Source organism: Sus scrofa, chromosome 9 (genome assembly GCF_000003025.6).
Source record: "Sus scrofa isolate TJ Tabasco breed Duroc chromosome 9, Sscrofa11.1, whole genome shotgun sequence".
NCBI classification, from domain to species: Eukaryota; Metazoa; Chordata; class Mammalia; order Artiodactyla; family Suidae; genus Sus; species Sus scrofa.
Genome location: NC_010451.4, coordinates 78,402,911 through 78,421,317, shown reverse-complemented (window position 1 = coordinate 78,421,317; position 18,407 = coordinate 78,402,911). Strand labels below are relative to the sequence as shown.

Genomic DNA, 18,407 nt, shown 5'->3' with positions numbered 1-18,407 from the left:
TTAGACTACTCTAATGCAAGGAGTGGACAAGGTGACAAGAAGAAAAGAGTAGTAGATGAAGCACCGACATCCACATTTGGGGTGACGCAGAGTTAATCTCACCAGTTTGAGATTTGCTACCATTGGGAAAGCAGAGCGAGTCTGTGAAATGAGCGTGGACTTTCACATCCTGTCCCTCCCCTGCCAGCCAAGTAAGTTTGGGTGAGTTACCTAATGGTTCTGAAAACCAGCTTCCTTCTCTGTGAAAGAGAAACAAAACGATGGTGTAGGAGTATTGCAAGAGTCAAGTGAGAGTATGTGCATGTGTGTGTACCTAATCAGTAAGCCGTGGTGACGGTGGTTGAGGAAGAAGGACAGTGTCTGGGAAAGTTGAACAGTAGTGCAGCAAGCAGAGAGCTTGTTGTGTACAACACAGTGGGAGGGCAAGACCTGCTTGTTCACTCCTTCTGGTGTCCTCTCTTCCTTCATTTAATGTTTAGTATACCTGCTGCCTGGAGGCCTGTAGGCTCAGCCACATCAAACTGAATAGTGTATTTCCACCCTCCTGAAGCTTATAGTCAGAGGGTAGCTGGGCTTTCAGGGGAGCGGGGAGCACCCATTGTACTTCTGCGTCCTAAGCCAGTTTGCAAAGTGCCTTGATTATAGAGAGGAGGAAGCAGCTAACTCAGCTGAGGAGCCACACAGGAAAAGGTTCTCAAAGGAGAAAACCTTTGAGTGGAAACTGTGAAATGTAAGTAAGTGTTACCATGTGAACAACAAGGGGAGGGGGAGCTTTCCAGGCAGAGGAAACTTGCGGAAGTGTGGAGGTAGGTTTGGCCTGGTGTAGCTGGAGAATGGCAGCGCAGTGTGCCCAGGCCATATGGTGTCTGGGAGGTGATGTGGGGAGAGGAGGCGAATGGGCTGCAGACAGCAGGCAGGGTGTAGGTGTGGAGTTTGTATTTCACATGAGAGGAGACAACATCGAACCCAGGCCAGGTCCTGGCCTTTCCACTTACTGGCTCCTTGGTTTTAGGCAAATTAGCTTGTACCTCAGTTTTTTCTTCTATGCAAAGGAGGATAATTTTGCCCACCTTGAAAAACTACAGTATGAAGCATTTGTAAAACGCTGCTCTCCAGAAGTGTTCATACCTTTTTCTTCTCCTCACTCAACTCTGGTGAAACTTCTCCTCACTCAACTCATATTTATTTCATGACTAGGTGAAATAAACAAAAGAGAGTTAAAACTCTCTTCCCTGGAGATTTGAAAGAATGTGTTATGGACCCCTACTTCTGAATTCTCACTGAGATAACTATTTGATAAAGGTATTCATCTGGTACAATACTTAATACATTCCTAGAAAATCACCCCAAGGCATTGGTGTGCTCCACTCTCTTAGGTGACTTTTATACTTATGATCAGAACACGTTATAAACTTGAACTTCTGGAGAGAAGAGTAAGGAAGAAATTGGCTTTTTTTTTTCATTAGTATCTTAAAATGAATTTCTGAATCAAGGTTGAATGCCATGTTCATATAGATAAGTTGAGATTATGTCAGCTACATGTGTGCCTGTCCTGATTACACAGGTAGATCCAAAATCATTGTCTTGAGTAAGTTTTATTAATTCATGTAAAGGTCATGCTAGCTGAAAGATTCAATTTTATCTATAATTTCAGGAATAATATAGTTGAAAACCCTTAAAATTATTGCTGCTTATTATTGCTGAATTGTTAAAGTTCAAAATGCATGTTTAGGAGGAAATGAAGTAAGATGACAACCAACCACATCTTCCTTGTTTTTGGCAAAATTCTGATATTTAATCATCACAGCTGCGATATTACACATGTACAGATCTTCCTCAGCTTATATTGGGGCTACATCCCAATTAAATCATCGTAAGTTGAAAATGCATTTAATACATCTGACCTATCAGACATCATAGCTTAGCCTAGCCTAGCCTTAGATGGAACTAAAGCATATAACTAAAGAGAGTGGCCACAGTTCCTCGAACAAGCTTTTGTTGCTTGCACTGACCATTCCTTCTGCTCAGAGTCCTCTCCCCTTTCCCCCCACCATATGCGCATGGTTTGCTTCTTCACTTCTTCCAAGTCTCTGCACCAAGATTACCTTCTCAAGAAGCTTTCACCAGATTATTCCATTTAAAACAGACTTCTCTACCACCCTCCCAAGCCCTGCAAATATATCTTTCCTATGATGTTTTTATCTGACAAGCAGTACGTTTACTTTTTTGTTTATTGTCTAATTTTACCCACTAGAATGTAACCATCATGAATACAGAGACTTTGCCTATCCTTAGCACCTAGAACTGTAGGTGCTCAGTAATATTTCTTGGTAGAAAAGAAGGGACTTAAGAAAGTAAGAATGGTGCCAAGAAGGTTAAAATTTGGCATGACTTAGGTTTGTGAAACATTCTAATAACAACACAACTATTGTGAGTATGAAGCTAGGTCTACTATTGGGAACAGGTGGCTTAGTATATTATATATTTCTTCTTCATTAATAAATTTGAGTAGTTCAATAATGAGTAACTTTCCTTCATCAACTACCAAGTCAGTACAGTTTGATAGGAAAGGCAGGATAAATGTTTGATTCTTTGTCAAAATATTGAGTTGGTTCATTGGCACTATCTGCAAGTTGCCCAATGAGGGGTTTTGGTTTTCAATTAATTTATTCATTTCCTTGTTTTTAAATATCATCATGAACTCAGAAAGTTGAATATATTTGATGCATTTTAATTGTTATGATGTTACTTTATTGATGCTCGAATTGTCTCATTTTTTGGCTAGTGAGAGTCTCTTCAGATTGATTCCTGAACACTTTTGATATGGACCTCATAGTGGTCTTCCTTGCTGTCTTGTACAACAGAATATTTCAGGGTCATCTTATATGTTTTTGTCCCTAACTCTAGAATCATCTGAGTTCTAGGAACCCTGATTCCTTTAAGAGAGATATGGTAGTTAGAGGCCATGACTGGGTGCTAGAGTTGCTCATTGCTTCTGAGATAGCCACTATTTTTAGACCTTCACTATGAACAGAGCTAGAAAATAATTTGGGGGTGACTTAATCTTAATAGAAAAAGCACAAAAAAGCAGAACTTTTAGACTCCTATTATACTTTCTTTTCTATTGATGGAAGTGGTATTAAAACTGGAAAAAATAGGAAGGACCTCTTGAAGAAAATTTGAGACTCAATCCATGAAAGGGACTAGTGTGTATTAGTTGTATTTCAATAACTTAGTCTAGAGTTCACATTGTGACTTAGTAGGTTAAGAACTTGACATAACTTCCATGAGGATGTGGGTTCAATCCCCACCTCACTTAGTAGACTTAAGTTCTGATGTTGCTGCAAGCTGTGACATAGGTCACAAATGTGGCTTGGATCTCATATTGCTGTGCCTGTCAGGTAGGCTGGTAGCTGCAGCTCTGATTCAGCCACTAGCCTGGGAACTTCCATATCCTATATGGGTATGTATAAATATACATACATACATACATACATACATACATACATACATAAATAGTGACTCAGATAAATGATGTCCCAGAAAGAATTCATGTATCCAAGCATGGAAATACCGCCAGTAAAGTTTAAGAAATCAGAGATGTCAGAAATAATGTAACAAGCAAATAATGGCCTATTTTAAAAAAGAACTTTTAAAACTCAAAAAATTTGGCATTCTTTGATTCTTTATCAGATCCAGAACTGATTACTATATAGGTAGTTTTTAAGGAACTTTGGGTGAGGGGGGAAATGGGAATACTCTGAAGTACAACGGATTCACGTTGACACCATGCTAAATCCAATTCCTCTTATAATATTTTTAAGTCTCATATCATTCTCTATAGATAAAATGGAGGAAACTGAGTCAGAGTTTGGATTTTCAAAAAGCAAGGCAGAGCTGAGTCTAGTCTCAGTACTCACCTGAAATATAAAGATATAGCTAGAGTAAAAGTGGATATATTAATATATAGCCTGCAAATCCTCATCAGATGAGATGGATGAAATGGCTATAATATTAGACAAAATAGACTTCAGAACAAGGACTATTAACAGAAAAAAATATAATCTTGACAAATGTGGTTACCTGAAGAATGGAGGTCAATTTAAATCAGTCAGTGTAATTTGATAGGTAAGTAGAAACAAAGCATATCATCATCTCAATGGATCCAGAGTAAGCATTTGATAAAATTCAATATTCATTCCTGATAAAAATTCTCATCAAACTAATAGAAGAAAATATCTTTAACTGATAGTGAGCATATGTGAAAAACGTACAGGTAATATCATACTTAATTATCAAAGACTTCCCTTCTAAGATCAGGAATAAAGCAAGTATGTTTGCTCACATCAGCTTCTGGTCAACATTATCCTATTTAGTATAATAAGACAAGAAAAGTAAATAAAGACATACAAATTGTCAAGGAAGAAATAAAAATGTCTATATTTTCAGGCAACATTATGTATATATATACACAGATCTTATAGAGGAGGAAAATATTAAAGAATCTCCAATAAAGCTTTGAAAACAAATACTTGAATTCAACAAGGTCACAGAATATGAGGTCAAATTACAGAAATTAATCATATTTCTAAAAATGAACAAATAGAACTTGAAATTTACAAAAATTAGAATAGCATCAAAAATATGAAATGCTTTGCAATAAATTTAGTAAAACATAGGCAAGACCTCTGCACCAACATCTAAAAAAAAAATGCAAAGAGAATTTTGTAGACTTAATAAATGAAAAGATATACCATGTTCATTGATCTGAAGATATTGTTATTATGTCAATTCCCATTAATTCTGTAGCTTCAATGCAATTCTAATCAACATCTTGAAGGCTTTTTTGAAGATATTGTTAAGCTAGCCCTAAGATATGTATGGTAATATGAATAACCTGGAAAAACTAAAACAGTTCTGGGAAAAAAAGTCATAGGAGTTATCCTCCCCAGCTTAAAGACTCATAATAGGAGTTCTCTTGTTGCTCAGCAGGTTAAGGATCCAGCGTTGTCACTGTTGCTGCTATGGCATATGTTTGATCCCTGGCCCAGCAACCTATGCATGCCATGGGTGCTGACAAAACAAGAAAAAAAAAAAAAGACTCCTTATAATGCTACAATAATCAAGACAGTATGGTACTAGTATTAAGGATAGACATATAGATCAAAGTAATAAAATAAGTCCAGAAATAGATCTACACATACAAAGGCTTGTTGATTTTTGCCAAAAGTGCCAACTGAAGCAGTACATGGGCAATTGAACAGTTTTACAGCAAATGATGCTGAAACAATTGGCTATCCACATGTGGGTAAAACAAAATCAACCTATACCCCTATCTCACACCATATACAAAAATTAATTTGAAAGGAATCATAAACCTAACTCTAATAGCTAAAAATATAAAACTTCTAGAAGAAAAGGCACAGGAAATGGTCTTTATGACCTTGGGTTAGAGAATGGTTTGGGAAACCACAAAAAAAAAATAGAAGCCATAAAAGAAAAATTTGGGAGTCCCCCTCGTGGCTCAGCAGAAATGAATCTGACTAGTATCCATGAGGATGCAGGTTCAATCCCTGGCCTTGCTCAGTGGGTTAAGGAGCCGGCATTACCATGAGCACAGTGTAGCTGACAGACACGGTTCAGATCCCACATTGCTGTAGCTGTGGTGTAGGCTGGCAGCTACAGATCCAGTTAGTACCCCTTGCCTGGGAACCTCCATATGCCGCAGGTGTGGCCCTAAGAAGAAAAAAAGAAAAGAAAAATTTAGTAAATTAGATGTCATCAAAATTTAAAATATTTTCTCTTCAAAAGGCACTTTTAAGAAAAATAAAAAGCAGAGTTCCCATCATGGCATAGCAGAAACAAATTCGACTAGGAACCATCAGGTTGCAGGTTCGATCCCTGGCTTTGCTCAGTGGGTTAAGGATCTAGCATTGCCGTGAGCTTTGTAGGTCACATACACAGCTCAGACCTGGTGTTGCTATGTCTGCGGTGTAGGCCAGCAGCTGTAGCTCCAATTTGACCCCTAGCCTGGGAAATTCCATATGCCACAGGTGCCACTCTAAAAAGAAAAAATACAAAAATAAATGTTTCATTAAAAAAAATAGACTATCCTGCTATGAAACCCTAGAAAAAAAATTATCTATAGTACTGATAGGAAGCAAATAAGTAGTTGGCAGGGGGTGGGATTTGAGGGAAAGAACTGACTACAGTGGGAACTTCGAGGAGTGATGGAAATGTTCAATATCATGATTCTGGTAGTAGTTGCATGACTGTATACATTTATGCAAGAATTGTACACCTAAAATTGTACTTCATAAATAAAGCTGATTCAAAGTGATGATGATGGTGCTGGTGGTGGTAGTAACAATGGTGGCATCAGCTTCTAGCCACAGAATGGAACAGATACCCTCTCTGCATATTTTTCCTCTAGAAAGCAGGGAATCCCCTGACCACAGTGCAGCCTTGACAGGCTCATTTTTTTTCAACTTTGTTGATGAGCCTGAGCAAGAATTCTGACAGAAGTTCTACTCAGGCTCTGTGGCTTAGGGTCTTCCTATATCTACATTTTTCTTTTAAGTTTTATTGAAGTATAGTTAATTTACAAGGCTGTGATAATTACTGCTGTACAACCAAGTGACCCAGTCATATGTGACCCCCACACACACACACATACCACACACACACAGATATACCCATTCTCTCTTATTCTTTTCCCACTTAGATTATCACAGAATACTGGGTGGAATTCTCTGTACTATATAGCAAGTCCCCTTGGCCAGTCATTCTATATACCTCAGTGTGCATATGCCAATCCCAAACCTCCAGTCCATTTAAATTGATAAGGCCAGCATCATTGACCGGGGATTCCTGAGATAGGATCTGCACCTTTTGTGCAAGTCTCAGACTTGGAACACTGTGAGTTATATACATGGTCAATGATAGACAATTATCCTGTGTGCCATGGGTGAATATAAAGAGCATCAATTAGAGAACCAAACACCCTTGAGTTTAAATGTAATTTTTATATGTTAGAAAAGTATGTAGACATTTATTTCCTCACCTGTAAAATAAGGATTTCCCCCCCCAAAAAAATGTATGAAATAAGTTGTATGGTCTATGATATATGACAAGTGTTCTCAGTTTAAATAAATTTTAGAAACACTGGAGTAATCACAGTTAAAGAAGGATCCTTATCATAGAACCTCTTAAAACCTTTCATATGAATTTCCAAGAAGGCAAAAGTGAGCAGCTTGTATTAGTGCTTGGTTCCACATAGCAGAAACTCATCTTGAATTCGCCAAAGCAACGGGAGGCGTGAATTAGAAATCTCCTGTGATGGGAGGAAGTGCAGCAGGATCCAAGAATTTGAATGCTACCACAACTCTCTGTCTCTTCTATATGTTTCTCTATATGTCACCTTTATTCTCTCAGACCAATTTTCTTCACATTACAGGAAACTCAAAAGCCAGGACTTCCTGTCCTTAGTGCTTAGCCCCTAGAAAAGAACTGAGACTTATTCTCTCTAGTTCCAAGTTCAAAAACCCTAAAGAAGGGCTCTGATTCATCTAGTTTGAAGCAAGCACTTTTTCCCTGAATCAGGCAACCGTAGTGCCTTGGGATTGACTCACCTTGGGTTATGATGCTCATCCCTGGGCCAGTCAGCAGGAAAGGATGGGGTGGTCAATAAAATAACAAACCAGCCCCCATTTAACCTAGATTATTAGTATAATGATAAGGAACTTTTTTTTTTTCAAAATGGGGTGAGGGTTTTTTAAGGGAAGACCAAAAATAGATAGCTCCTGAAGTCTACACATGGCTGCCCACACACATGCATGGTACACACCCAGTCACTTACATGTGCTTCTGGGCACAATACAATGTCAGAATGCCTCCTGCCACCAATGGATAAGTATATGATAAATCAGGGTCAGTAAAGTGACTCAGCAAGCTGTTTACCTGACCCTCTAGAGGTCTTAATTCACTGGCCTCAGAAAAAAAAAATATCTTCTTTTAAAAACAAATATCTGACCTTTTGTTTCCAAGTGACTTCAGATGACTTACTCTTATGGCACCTTCCTAAAAGGTAAAAGAAGTAAATGGTTTAGTCTCTGGTCTTAAATTTTTTTCCCAGGTTGCTGCCTCAGAGGAAAATAGGAGTGAACAGATCAAGTTAATGAGTGAGGAGTATTGAGAGCTGGTTAGGAAGGAAAGTCAAGATATAAAATTGGGTTGTGATGATTGTTGTACAACTATAAACGTAATAAAATTCATTGGGTAATTAAAAACAAACAAAAGAATCCTGATGTGGTCTGAGGTAGCCATGAGGATTGACATGAGTAGAATCACCTGATGAAAAAGGAAAGTTAAACAGTGGTATTGGGTTTGGGGTTGTCAGATACATAGGAGTTATCCTTTGTACCCACAACATCTAATATCTCACCAGGTCCTGTCTGTTTTACCTCCTAAATATCTCTACTCAGAGCCTTCTTTTCCACATCTAGCATCACTGCCCAAGTTTAAAGCTACTGTCACCCCTCCCCTTGACTCTACATTTATCCTCCTCTATTCTCATCCCTCTCCTATCCAATCCACACACTGCAATGAAAAGAGGGTTCTACTTCCTCCTTGCTTAGAAGACTCTGGTATCTTTCCACTGCTCCTAGGTTAAAAACTAAAGTCCCGAGCACACTTAGAAGCCCTAGGATGTGCCCCAACCCAGCTCTCTTGCCTCATCTCATACCAGTTTTCTGCTTGCTGTCAGCAATCCAGCTATACCAGGATTCTGAGACCTGTGATGTTGCCCTCTGCCCCAGGACCTTTGCAAAGGCTCCTCCCTCTGCTGTAGCTCTCTCTTTTGCATAGTTAATCATCCTCAGTTCTTCAGAAAAGAGCCTGGGCACCACTTCCAAGGAAAACATCCTCTTGATTAGATTTATTTGTAAATGATTCTTGTGGGACTGTGTGGCTTTCCTTCTGTTCACCTCACTCACTTTGTGTTACTCCCTCACTGACTTGACAATGCCCACTGGATTGTCATCAGGAGACCTCCATTTTTCTCACTGCTACAAGCACATAGAGGATACTCAGTATATACTTGCTGAATGAATGAATGGAGGGAGAGATCCAGAGCCATCTTCTAGAAGACAGTGTAAAAGTAAGAGTAAGATTGGGGGAGGGAGGTTGGCTTTATTTCACTTTCAAAGGAAAGAAAACACTTAGAGGAAAAATGCAAAGCTACTCTCAAATTATTTGGTTGTGGAGTAACATGAAGACCTTTCCCACTGAATGGAGAAGCCAGATTGAACTAAGAGTAGGAATACATTTGGCTTCATCATGTGTAGTTCAAGTTGGAGCTAAGAGATAAAATTTCAGGTTAGGAAGAATAAGTACAAAAAAGTGCCCTGTAGTTTTGGCAAGCAAGACATTGCTCCTTTCTCTGGTGAATTGAATTTCTGCAACCTTGGGAAGGCAGGACCCCGTGAAAGAGCCTCTAATATGTGTGATCATTTCCTAGAGCTTGGAGAATAAGAGGACAAAGGTGGAGCAACAGGAATAAAATTAAGGAATGAAAGAGGTACATTTATTTGAAGATTTTTTTAAAAAGAACCTTGAAAACCACAGGAGCTCCTTGAGATGTTTTTATAATTGAATATAATTTATCTGGGATGGAAAGGAATAATAATCAAAACATTTTTTACTTAAATGCATCTGGAGGCATATGAAATTAGACTCTTGATGGTGGCCTGTGTCCTCGGTGTTTTGTCCCCGGGCTGCAGACTGGGAATGTGTTTTAGGGTGCAGACATTGAGCACAAAATAGTAAATGAACTTTGCCGTATTCAAAACACCCAGCAGTGTAACATCCTCCTCATTTGGCAGGGAAAGGGCTCAACATTTGGAAACTCAGCAGTGCATTAAGTATTTTAATAATCATTGTTGACACACAAAGCATATGGCCTTTCAGAACTCACTGGGTCAAGTATTGAAGTCGTCTTCTAGGTTTCTAAAATTACTTTCCAAATTCAAACAAAATTAAATTAGGACACATTTCACTGTATGTTAATTCATGAGCTTTTTGTAGTAAGCAAAGGAAATAAGTTTGCTTCTCGGATAAAAGAAGCACATAGTTATCTATGTGTAACTAATTATGTTAATATAAAGGAAAAAGTAATTTACATCCCCACAAAAAAAGTAATTCGCATTTAATTAGTAAATCTAGACCCTCCCCATAAGCAGCCAACCTTGTTCCTACCTTGTATTTACTATGTACTCCCATTCATGCTTTAAGACCCACCTCAGATATCCCCCCATTTCAGAAGCTTTCATTGTCCACCTACTTATTGTTAATATCAGTTATGTGTATAGCCACAATAATGCCATGAAATAAGCAACCATAACACTCAATGGCTTAAAACAATAAGCATTTCTTATTGCTCACAGGTCTGTGAATTAACAAGGAAGGCAATTCTGGTCTCATACATGAGTCTGTGGTCAGCTGGAGGTGGGGAGGGGCTCTGCTGATCATGGCTGGCCTCCTTCACATGTCTAGGAGTCAGTTTGCCAAAGGCCAATCTTTTGGGACCACCAGTCTCTCTTCCTCATGTCTCTTGCATGCACAACCTTCAACACCCCTCCCGCTGGCCAGCCCAGGCACATTCTCAGGTTGACCCGGGGGGCATGTTCCCATGGCAGTCTCAGAGAAGGCACAAAGAAAGTGTAAGCAGGCTAACATTTTTTTCCCAAGCTTCCAGGTTCATCCCATTCATTAACATCCCATTGACCTTAACAAGTTACGTGTCAAGCCCAGTGTCAGAGTAGAAGGAGACTACAGAGTTACAGGGCTAAAGATGTGGATACTGGGAAGCGTGTATTTGGGGTTTTAATGCCATCACCCAGCACCCCTGCCCATGACACCCCCAGCATTAATCATTCCCTAGCCTGTGCTATTCTATCTTCATTCTTAGTTCTAGTGTTCTAGTGTACTTTCCCCATTGTATTATAATACAGTTGCTAATTTGTCTTCTCTAAAAGATCAGAGGGTCCTTGTGCCTATGGGCGTTCATTCTTCAGTATTTATTGGCCACCTGCTATATGTCTTATTCCTTTACAAAACCCCATCACCACCAAGTACCTAGCACTGGTCTTAACACATAATAGGTGCTCACACTCACTAGTATATGTGGAATAAATGCATGCATGAAAGCTTGCACCTGTATTTATCTCTGTCCCCTTCAGAAGGAAAGGGGGAGGACAGATGCCTGTCAGGATCCCAGCTGAGTTTTTCCTGGCTTGAGCAATTTGAACCAGTGGGAACCAGCACTGAGATTCTCTGGTGCTTAAACATCTTTCCTCCACATGCTCCCACTTCTCCCTTTAGGAACTCAGGTTTTCTTTTTTGTGTGATCCTCGTTCCTCTCAAATGCATTCTAACTCTTTTTACAGTCCACCCTCCCTGGTAGCTTTCCCCAGAGCCTCTCCACTGCATGATGAGGAATGGTCAGGTTCCAGGATTTATTTAAGCTCATGGTGTGTTTTGAGAGGGGCTGGATTACTTCCATTCACTGGTTTTCCAAGCTCTGTAGACTAGGAATATAGAGGAATTCTATATTCCTATTCATATACATTATTCATATACAAGGGCCTATTCATATACATTATTAATTCTGTCAATATGGTACTAAATATACTGCCTGATTATTTTCTAATTCCATAGAATCCTATAGGGAAAACTTATGTTTCTGGGTAGAATCATAATTTTGAATTTCCTGATTTTCCAGTGGTTAGAGAAAGTTGGTTGAGGATAGAAAAGCATGGCTATGGAGGCAGACAAGCTAATCTAGAATGCCAGCCCTGCCCGTTAGATACTTCCCCTGAAGAAGCCTTTTACCCTCAGCAGTCATGCCAATATTTTGCCACACCTGCAGCTTCTGGAAGTCCCTAGGCTAGAGATTAAACCCGTGACACAGCAGTGAGCCAGGCTACTGAAGTGACAACACCGGATAATTTACCCACTGCACCACAAGAGAATTCCAAGAATTATATCTGTGGTTAATTTTTTAATTGTAAATTGTTACAGATGTTAACAATTGTATCAGTGGCTACTCTTCTTTTTCTTTTTTTTGTCTTTTTGCCTTTTCTAGGGCCTCTCCCTCAGCATATGGAGGTTTCCAGGCTATGGGTGTAATCGGAGCCATAGCTGCCAGCCTATGCCAGAGCTACAGCAATGAGGGATCCAAGCCGCATCTGCGATCTACACCACAGCTCACACCAACACCGGATCTTTAACCCACTGAGCAAGGCCAGGGATCAAACCTGCAACCTCATGGTTCCTAGTCAGATTCGTTAACCACTGAGCCACGACGGAAACTCCGCAGTGGCTACTCTTATTATATACTGCCCTATAATTTTAAAAACCACAAATATAAGTTAATGTTATTAGTGGTAAAAATTAATATATTGTAAGCCAAATGTCTTCATGTTTATTTTTGTTGAAAAATAAAATCATCACTTTTAGGACTAAAGGTTCTACTTTAAAATAGTACTCAGGTACTTCATCTTTTGAAATGGTGTGGAAATTCTTCATTTGGCATCTGCTTTGTACCAGGTCACCAGGTGTGCTGATCATATAATGGTGATCAAGGTTGACCTTATCCTCAAGCACCCAATCACCCCCACCTGAGATATTCTATGATGAAAGAGTGTCATTAATGAGTCAGCATTATTCTCAGCTCCCAGTTACCTACCTGGTAACACCAACTACATGAATTATCTAATATGTGAGTAGCTTTCCCTGGTTAAAATATAACATGGTGATGCTTCAGGTTGGATGAAGGGAAAATTTTGACTCCCCAATTTTTAATGTAGCTGAATTAAATTTCAAAATCTTCTATTTTATTTTCAAATAATATGTAGAATAGACATTTCTGAATCTTCTGTCCCTGAATTACCACATGGCTTAGGGATGGATAGAGGATTGCTTGTATACATAGTCATAAAAGGTTGACAGTTTATCAATGGGGAGAGGTTTTCAGGCTGTATTACAGTGTCCCTATGTGCTATCTTAGATTGGATCTTGGAACAGAAGAAAAAGAAGGACGTTAATGGAAAAGCTGGAAAAATCTGAGTAACATCTTTTGCTTAGTTAATAGGATTGTATCAGCATTAATTTCATATTCTTAATGAATATGCGGTGTTATGTAAGATGTTAATATTAGGGGAAGTAGATGAAGAGTATATGGGTAGTCAGCCTCACACAACCCTAACAAAAGAATAGGGCAGATATTATTTCCTTCCCACTCCACGTGTTTCCAGACTTCTTCCTATGGTCTGTCTGCGAATGCCTTCAGAGGAGAGGAATTGTAACCTTCAACTGAGAAAAATAAAATTAGAATGCTAAGACTGATGTAAAATCATGATATAAAGTACTGTTACTTAGGTCCTTTGGAGGTAAAGAATAGATATTATAGGATCTTCTCACTTGTGTGGAATTTTCATAGGTGTTTTCTTATATGAAAGACATAATCCTGCTATTGGTCCTTCCTCACTAACAAATTTTAACTACCTAAGAGTCTGAGTGGTTCAGAGATTCCCTTTTACCTTTCTAGGTGCAAACACAAGTTCGCCTTGCCAAAAAAAGCTTTGACAAATTGAAGATGGATGTGTGTCAAAAAGTGGATCTTCTTGGAGCGAGCAGATGCAATCTCTTGTCTCACATGCTAGCGACATACCAGGTAACAAAGTATTGCTTGTCACAATGTACCAAGGATGTTACAAGCTTTAGATAACAGAAAAATGGTGTTTGAGCCGAAAGTATGGTTTGGGCATGATGATGTTCTGATTGTCTTTCTCATAATTTACTTTCCACATCCCTCCTTTTTAGCATCCTAGAGTTAATCAAACTGAATATTAGCTATTCCCCATATACACACTGTAATTCTCATCTCCCTGCATTTATTGAGGCAGTTCCTTCTGCCTGAATGACTGCCTCCTCCATGTGTACTTTTCCAGATTCCACTTTGATGTACCAGAGTGTCACCTCCTTCAGAAGGCCTCCTCTGAACTCCCTTACATTGCTGCCTATAATTCTCATGGCATGGTCACATCCTTTTCAAGTTGTCGTGATTTAATGAACTTGCTTTTTAAATTTTTTTTCATCTTTTAAAGTTTTCTTGAAATATAGTTGATTTACAAGGTTGTGATAATTTCTGCTGTATAACAAAGTGATTCAGTTATACATGTACACATAGCCATTCTCTTTCAGATTCTTTTCCCATATAGATAATCACAGAATATTGGGTAGAGTTCCCTCTGATGTACACCAGGTCCACATTCGCCAGTTGTTCTATGCACCACAGTGTGCATATGCCAATCCCAAACCCGTAGTCCATCCCCCCCAACCTGTCCCATTTAGTAACCATAGTTTTTTAAAGCCTGTGAGTCTCTTTCTGTTCTGCAAAGAAGTTCATTTGTATCCCTTTTTTAGATTCCATCATATGATGTTTGTCTTTCACTATCTGACTAACTTCACTTAGTATGATAATCTGACTTGCTTTTGTTTCCTCATTGCCTCTGAGTTCCTCAGGATGGCATTTGTATCCATCAAAGGACTGAGTGTGGGAGGCAGACTCTGGGTATGGTAGGGAATATATGGTGGATAAGACCAGATTTCCTGTCCTCAAGGAACTTAGTTTAGGAAAGAAGTCAAAGACAGTAAAGTCTGTATTTTCTCTACCACAAGGAGAGAACAGGAAGTGCTAAGTGAAATGAGATCCACAAAATCCAGTGGAGGTGTATTGAGCGGGATATGGAATCAGTTAAGGGATAACAAAAGTTCACAGTTAATGACTAGCCCTGGGTTTTGGAGGGTGGGTCAGATGGGACAAGCCCCAAAGAGAATGGAGAAGAGAACATCCCAGTTGGTAGAGCAGCAGGAACTGCAGGGACACTGTTTGGGGAACAGGGGACCATTAAGTTGGGCTGAAATACAGAGCATAAGTAGGAACAGAATAAGAAAAAAGACTGCAGAAATGAGTCGAAATCATGTTTGAGGGGACTTGAAGGCACAGATGGGCACTCTTCTTTAGGGCCCATGACCAGATCTTGGCATTTAAGATATTAATAGCTTTACTTTCTTTCTTTACAGACCACTCTGCTTCATTTTTGGGAGAAAACGTCTCACACCATGGCAGCCATCCATGAGAGCTTCAAAGGTTATCAGCCATATGAATTCACTACGTTAAAGGTATGGCAGCTAGAGAAGCCATTAGAAAACCTTATAAAAAGTACAGGTTTGTTTATGACACTAGCTACGTCCCTTTTAAGGGGGTCAAGCATCATTATTATAGCAGACTCCAAATGTCAAAGAGAGAATTATGCCCCCAGCAGAGTCTTTATTATCGCATCAGTACTCAATGCAGCTATAAGCCACAACAATCCATAAAACACAGGCTAAACCTTGGTACTTGTAACAGAGATGAATTGTGGTGAACTTGAGCCGAATGATGGGTCTTGCTCCTTTAAAATACATATTTGGCACTGTTAAAGGGAAAATTGTACAAGGCTAGTACACTCTCTTACATTTTACTTATTAAAATATGCTCACTTGAGAAGACATCTTCCTTTCTTTCTTTCCTTACTTCTAACAAATATCATTTCACTTTCTGAGTACCATCCAATATAGAATTTGATTTTTTCCTAACACTGCAGTCATATTTTCTAATTGAAGAAGCAACATTAAGTTCAGTGACTTCTCAGTTCAAAAGGGGGCACATGCAAAATGTCAGGTTCTCAGTATTGCAGCTGACCATGGAATCAGTTTGTTCACCATTGATTTCTGGGGGTGAATGCATATTAAGATAAGGAAGTGGGAGTTCCCGTCGTGGCGCAGTGGTTAACAAATCCGACTAGGAACCACGAGGTTGCAGGTTCGATCCCCGGCCTTGCTGAGTGGGTTAAGGATCCGGCGTTGCTGTGAGCTGCGTCATAGGTCACAGATGAGGCTCAGATCCCACATTACTGTGGCTCTGGCGTAGGCTGGCGGCTATGGCTACGATTAGATCCCCTAACCTGGGAATCTCCATGTGCCATGGGTGCAGCTCTAGAAAAGGCAAAAAGACAAGGAAAAAAAAAAAAAGATAAGGAAGTGATTTGTGTTCTAAAAGGAGTTTAAGAATAGTGAAAGAGTACTGCGTGCTTTGTTGCCGGGTCATAGCTTTGAAAGGAAAAGACCAGGAAAGAACTAGTTAAACTTCATCTTGAAATTACCTTCTTTTTTATTTTTTAGGTAGTTTGTAAGTAAGTGTCTCATCTCTTTATCTAACAAAACATTAAAAAAGCCTTTTCTGTTCTTTTTTGGGGTTTATTATTATTTTTTTTTTTTTTGGCCTTAAAACACCTCTGATTTTGAGATGCCACTACATCTACAAAAGTATAAGACAGAAACCTTTGAAGGCCCTGGCCCTTTAATTGGAGATCCCAAGAGGAACCCAAGACAACCCATTCACCTTATGATGCACCTGGCCTGTCCCCAGGCAGGTCCCCTGGCCATTGAGTTTGTTTTTCCTAATCCCCCTGTCAACTGGTCACTTGTTCTTTCATTGGTGCTCACTGATGTGACCACAGTAAACAGAATGGACAGAGCACTTGGGTGGGCAGGCTCTGTCTTTCTTATGCCTCCTCCTTGGCCCAGCCAAGTGCTGTGTACACACTGTGAAGCCACAGCCCTTATCACAACGTTACAGTGGTTGGTAGGGACCACATGGATTCTCCATGATTTACTGCTGCTCTCAGTGCCCTAGGAAGCAGCTATCTGGACCAAGGCAGACTGATTAAAATGATTTTAACTCACACTACTCACAGTTCTTATATGGGTGTGAGCAGAAGCCCATGGATTAATCCTTGACAAGTCAGCAAGTTTTAGATTTTAGGCATAAATGTATGTCAGATTTTATTTTACAATAAATACAAAGGTTATCTGTCATTTGAAAGACAATTGGACATAACACAAATTGGCCAGGGGGATGATGAGATGATGCCTCTCCCAAATACAATTTTAAAGACATTCCAATTTGAGTTAATTGCATACAAAGTACAGTATGAAATCATGAAACTGAAGTTGTACCACAAGCAGGGAAGAATCCTTATGTTTATCCCTGGCCTCCTGTTCTGAGGAAAATATGACTCCTTAATTTTTTGCTGTATTATTTCTCCTGCAGAAAGGACCAAGGTGATTATGTTAGAGGATTTCTGGGTAGAGAACTGAGTGAAAGTTTGATGGCAATGCTTCAGGGTATAATTACAAATATTTGGGGCAGATGATTATCTATTACCTTTTACATCCCTAGAGCCTTCCTTAAATTATGGTTTAACTATCAGTTTATGGTTTAATTATAATATAAATTCAGTAGGAGGAATACATCTGTTAAGGTGTAATAAGATTATACTGATGTCAAGACTGTTAAGTGTCCAGAAGTCAACCAAATAAACTACACTTTTATTACCTCTTTAGAATGCTATTCATCTAGGCTTTTAGTGATTACATGTTATATTAGAATCTGAAGTTAGTAGCTAATTATTTTCTTTACATGAACGCAGACCCATAGAATAGAACCCTGCTATTACCCAGCCCATTACTGCATAGATGGAGGCACATTGCATGTCAAACTGTCTGCCACAAACCATGAAAATGAAACCTTTAACACCTTATATATCACAGTCAAGGATGGGCTGTACTAGACTTAACCAATCCTCTTGCACTGACCATTTTTTAAAAATACAGGCCTTGTGGAGTTCCCGTCGTGGCTCAGTGGTTAACGAACCTGACTAGGAACCATGAGGTTGCGGGTTCGATTCCTGGCCTCGCTCAGTGGGTTAAGGATCCAGTGTTGCCATGAGCTGGTATAGGTCACAAACGTGGCTCAGATCCCACGTTGCTGTGGCTGTGGTGTAGGCTGGTGGCTACAGCTCCGATTCAACCCCTAGCCCGAGAACCTCCATATGCTGCAGGAGTGGCCCTAGAAAAGGTGAAAAGACAAAAAAAAAAAAAAATACAAGCCTTGTATATAAAAGATTTGTCTTGATAAAGTCATATATATATATACATGGCACTATATATATGGCACTGTGTATTGAAAATGAATATTTTGAAATTTAATTTAAATATTTTAATGATTTATTTGTTCTTTGGATTTACCTAAGCAAACAGCCACTTAAATGCCTTTGGAGATGCTGACTGGAAAGAAAACATTGTCTTTGGAGAGGTGTGCCAAACCCTGTTAATGAAAAGCAACCCATTTGCTGTCTTTGCTGCAGGGCGTATTCTGAGTGTGTTGGTAATTGTGCCATCACAGCTGTATTTCCTGACTGTTAGTTTTATGCTTGATGAAGGATGATAATTAATGTGTTAAA

At 39.3% G+C, this 18,407-nt stretch overlaps 1 protein-coding gene across 7 annotated transcripts in view; it reads left to right on the top strand.

Moving 5' to 3' along the window:
* The window catches only part of ICA1 (islet cell autoantigen 1), a 150,615-nt gene that overhangs the window by 93,775 nt on the left and 38,433 nt on the right, over positions 1-18,407 (top strand). For all 7 annotated transcript variants that reach the window (XM_021102429.1, XM_021102425.1, XM_021102427.1 and 4 more), the window contains exons 7-8: positions 13,607-13,732; positions 15,145-15,243. In XM_021102429.1, coding sequence (XP_020958088.1) covers positions 13,607-13,732; positions 15,145-15,243 — 225 coding nt within the window. The remainder of the gene's footprint in view (positions 1-13,606; positions 13,733-15,144; positions 15,244-18,407) is intronic.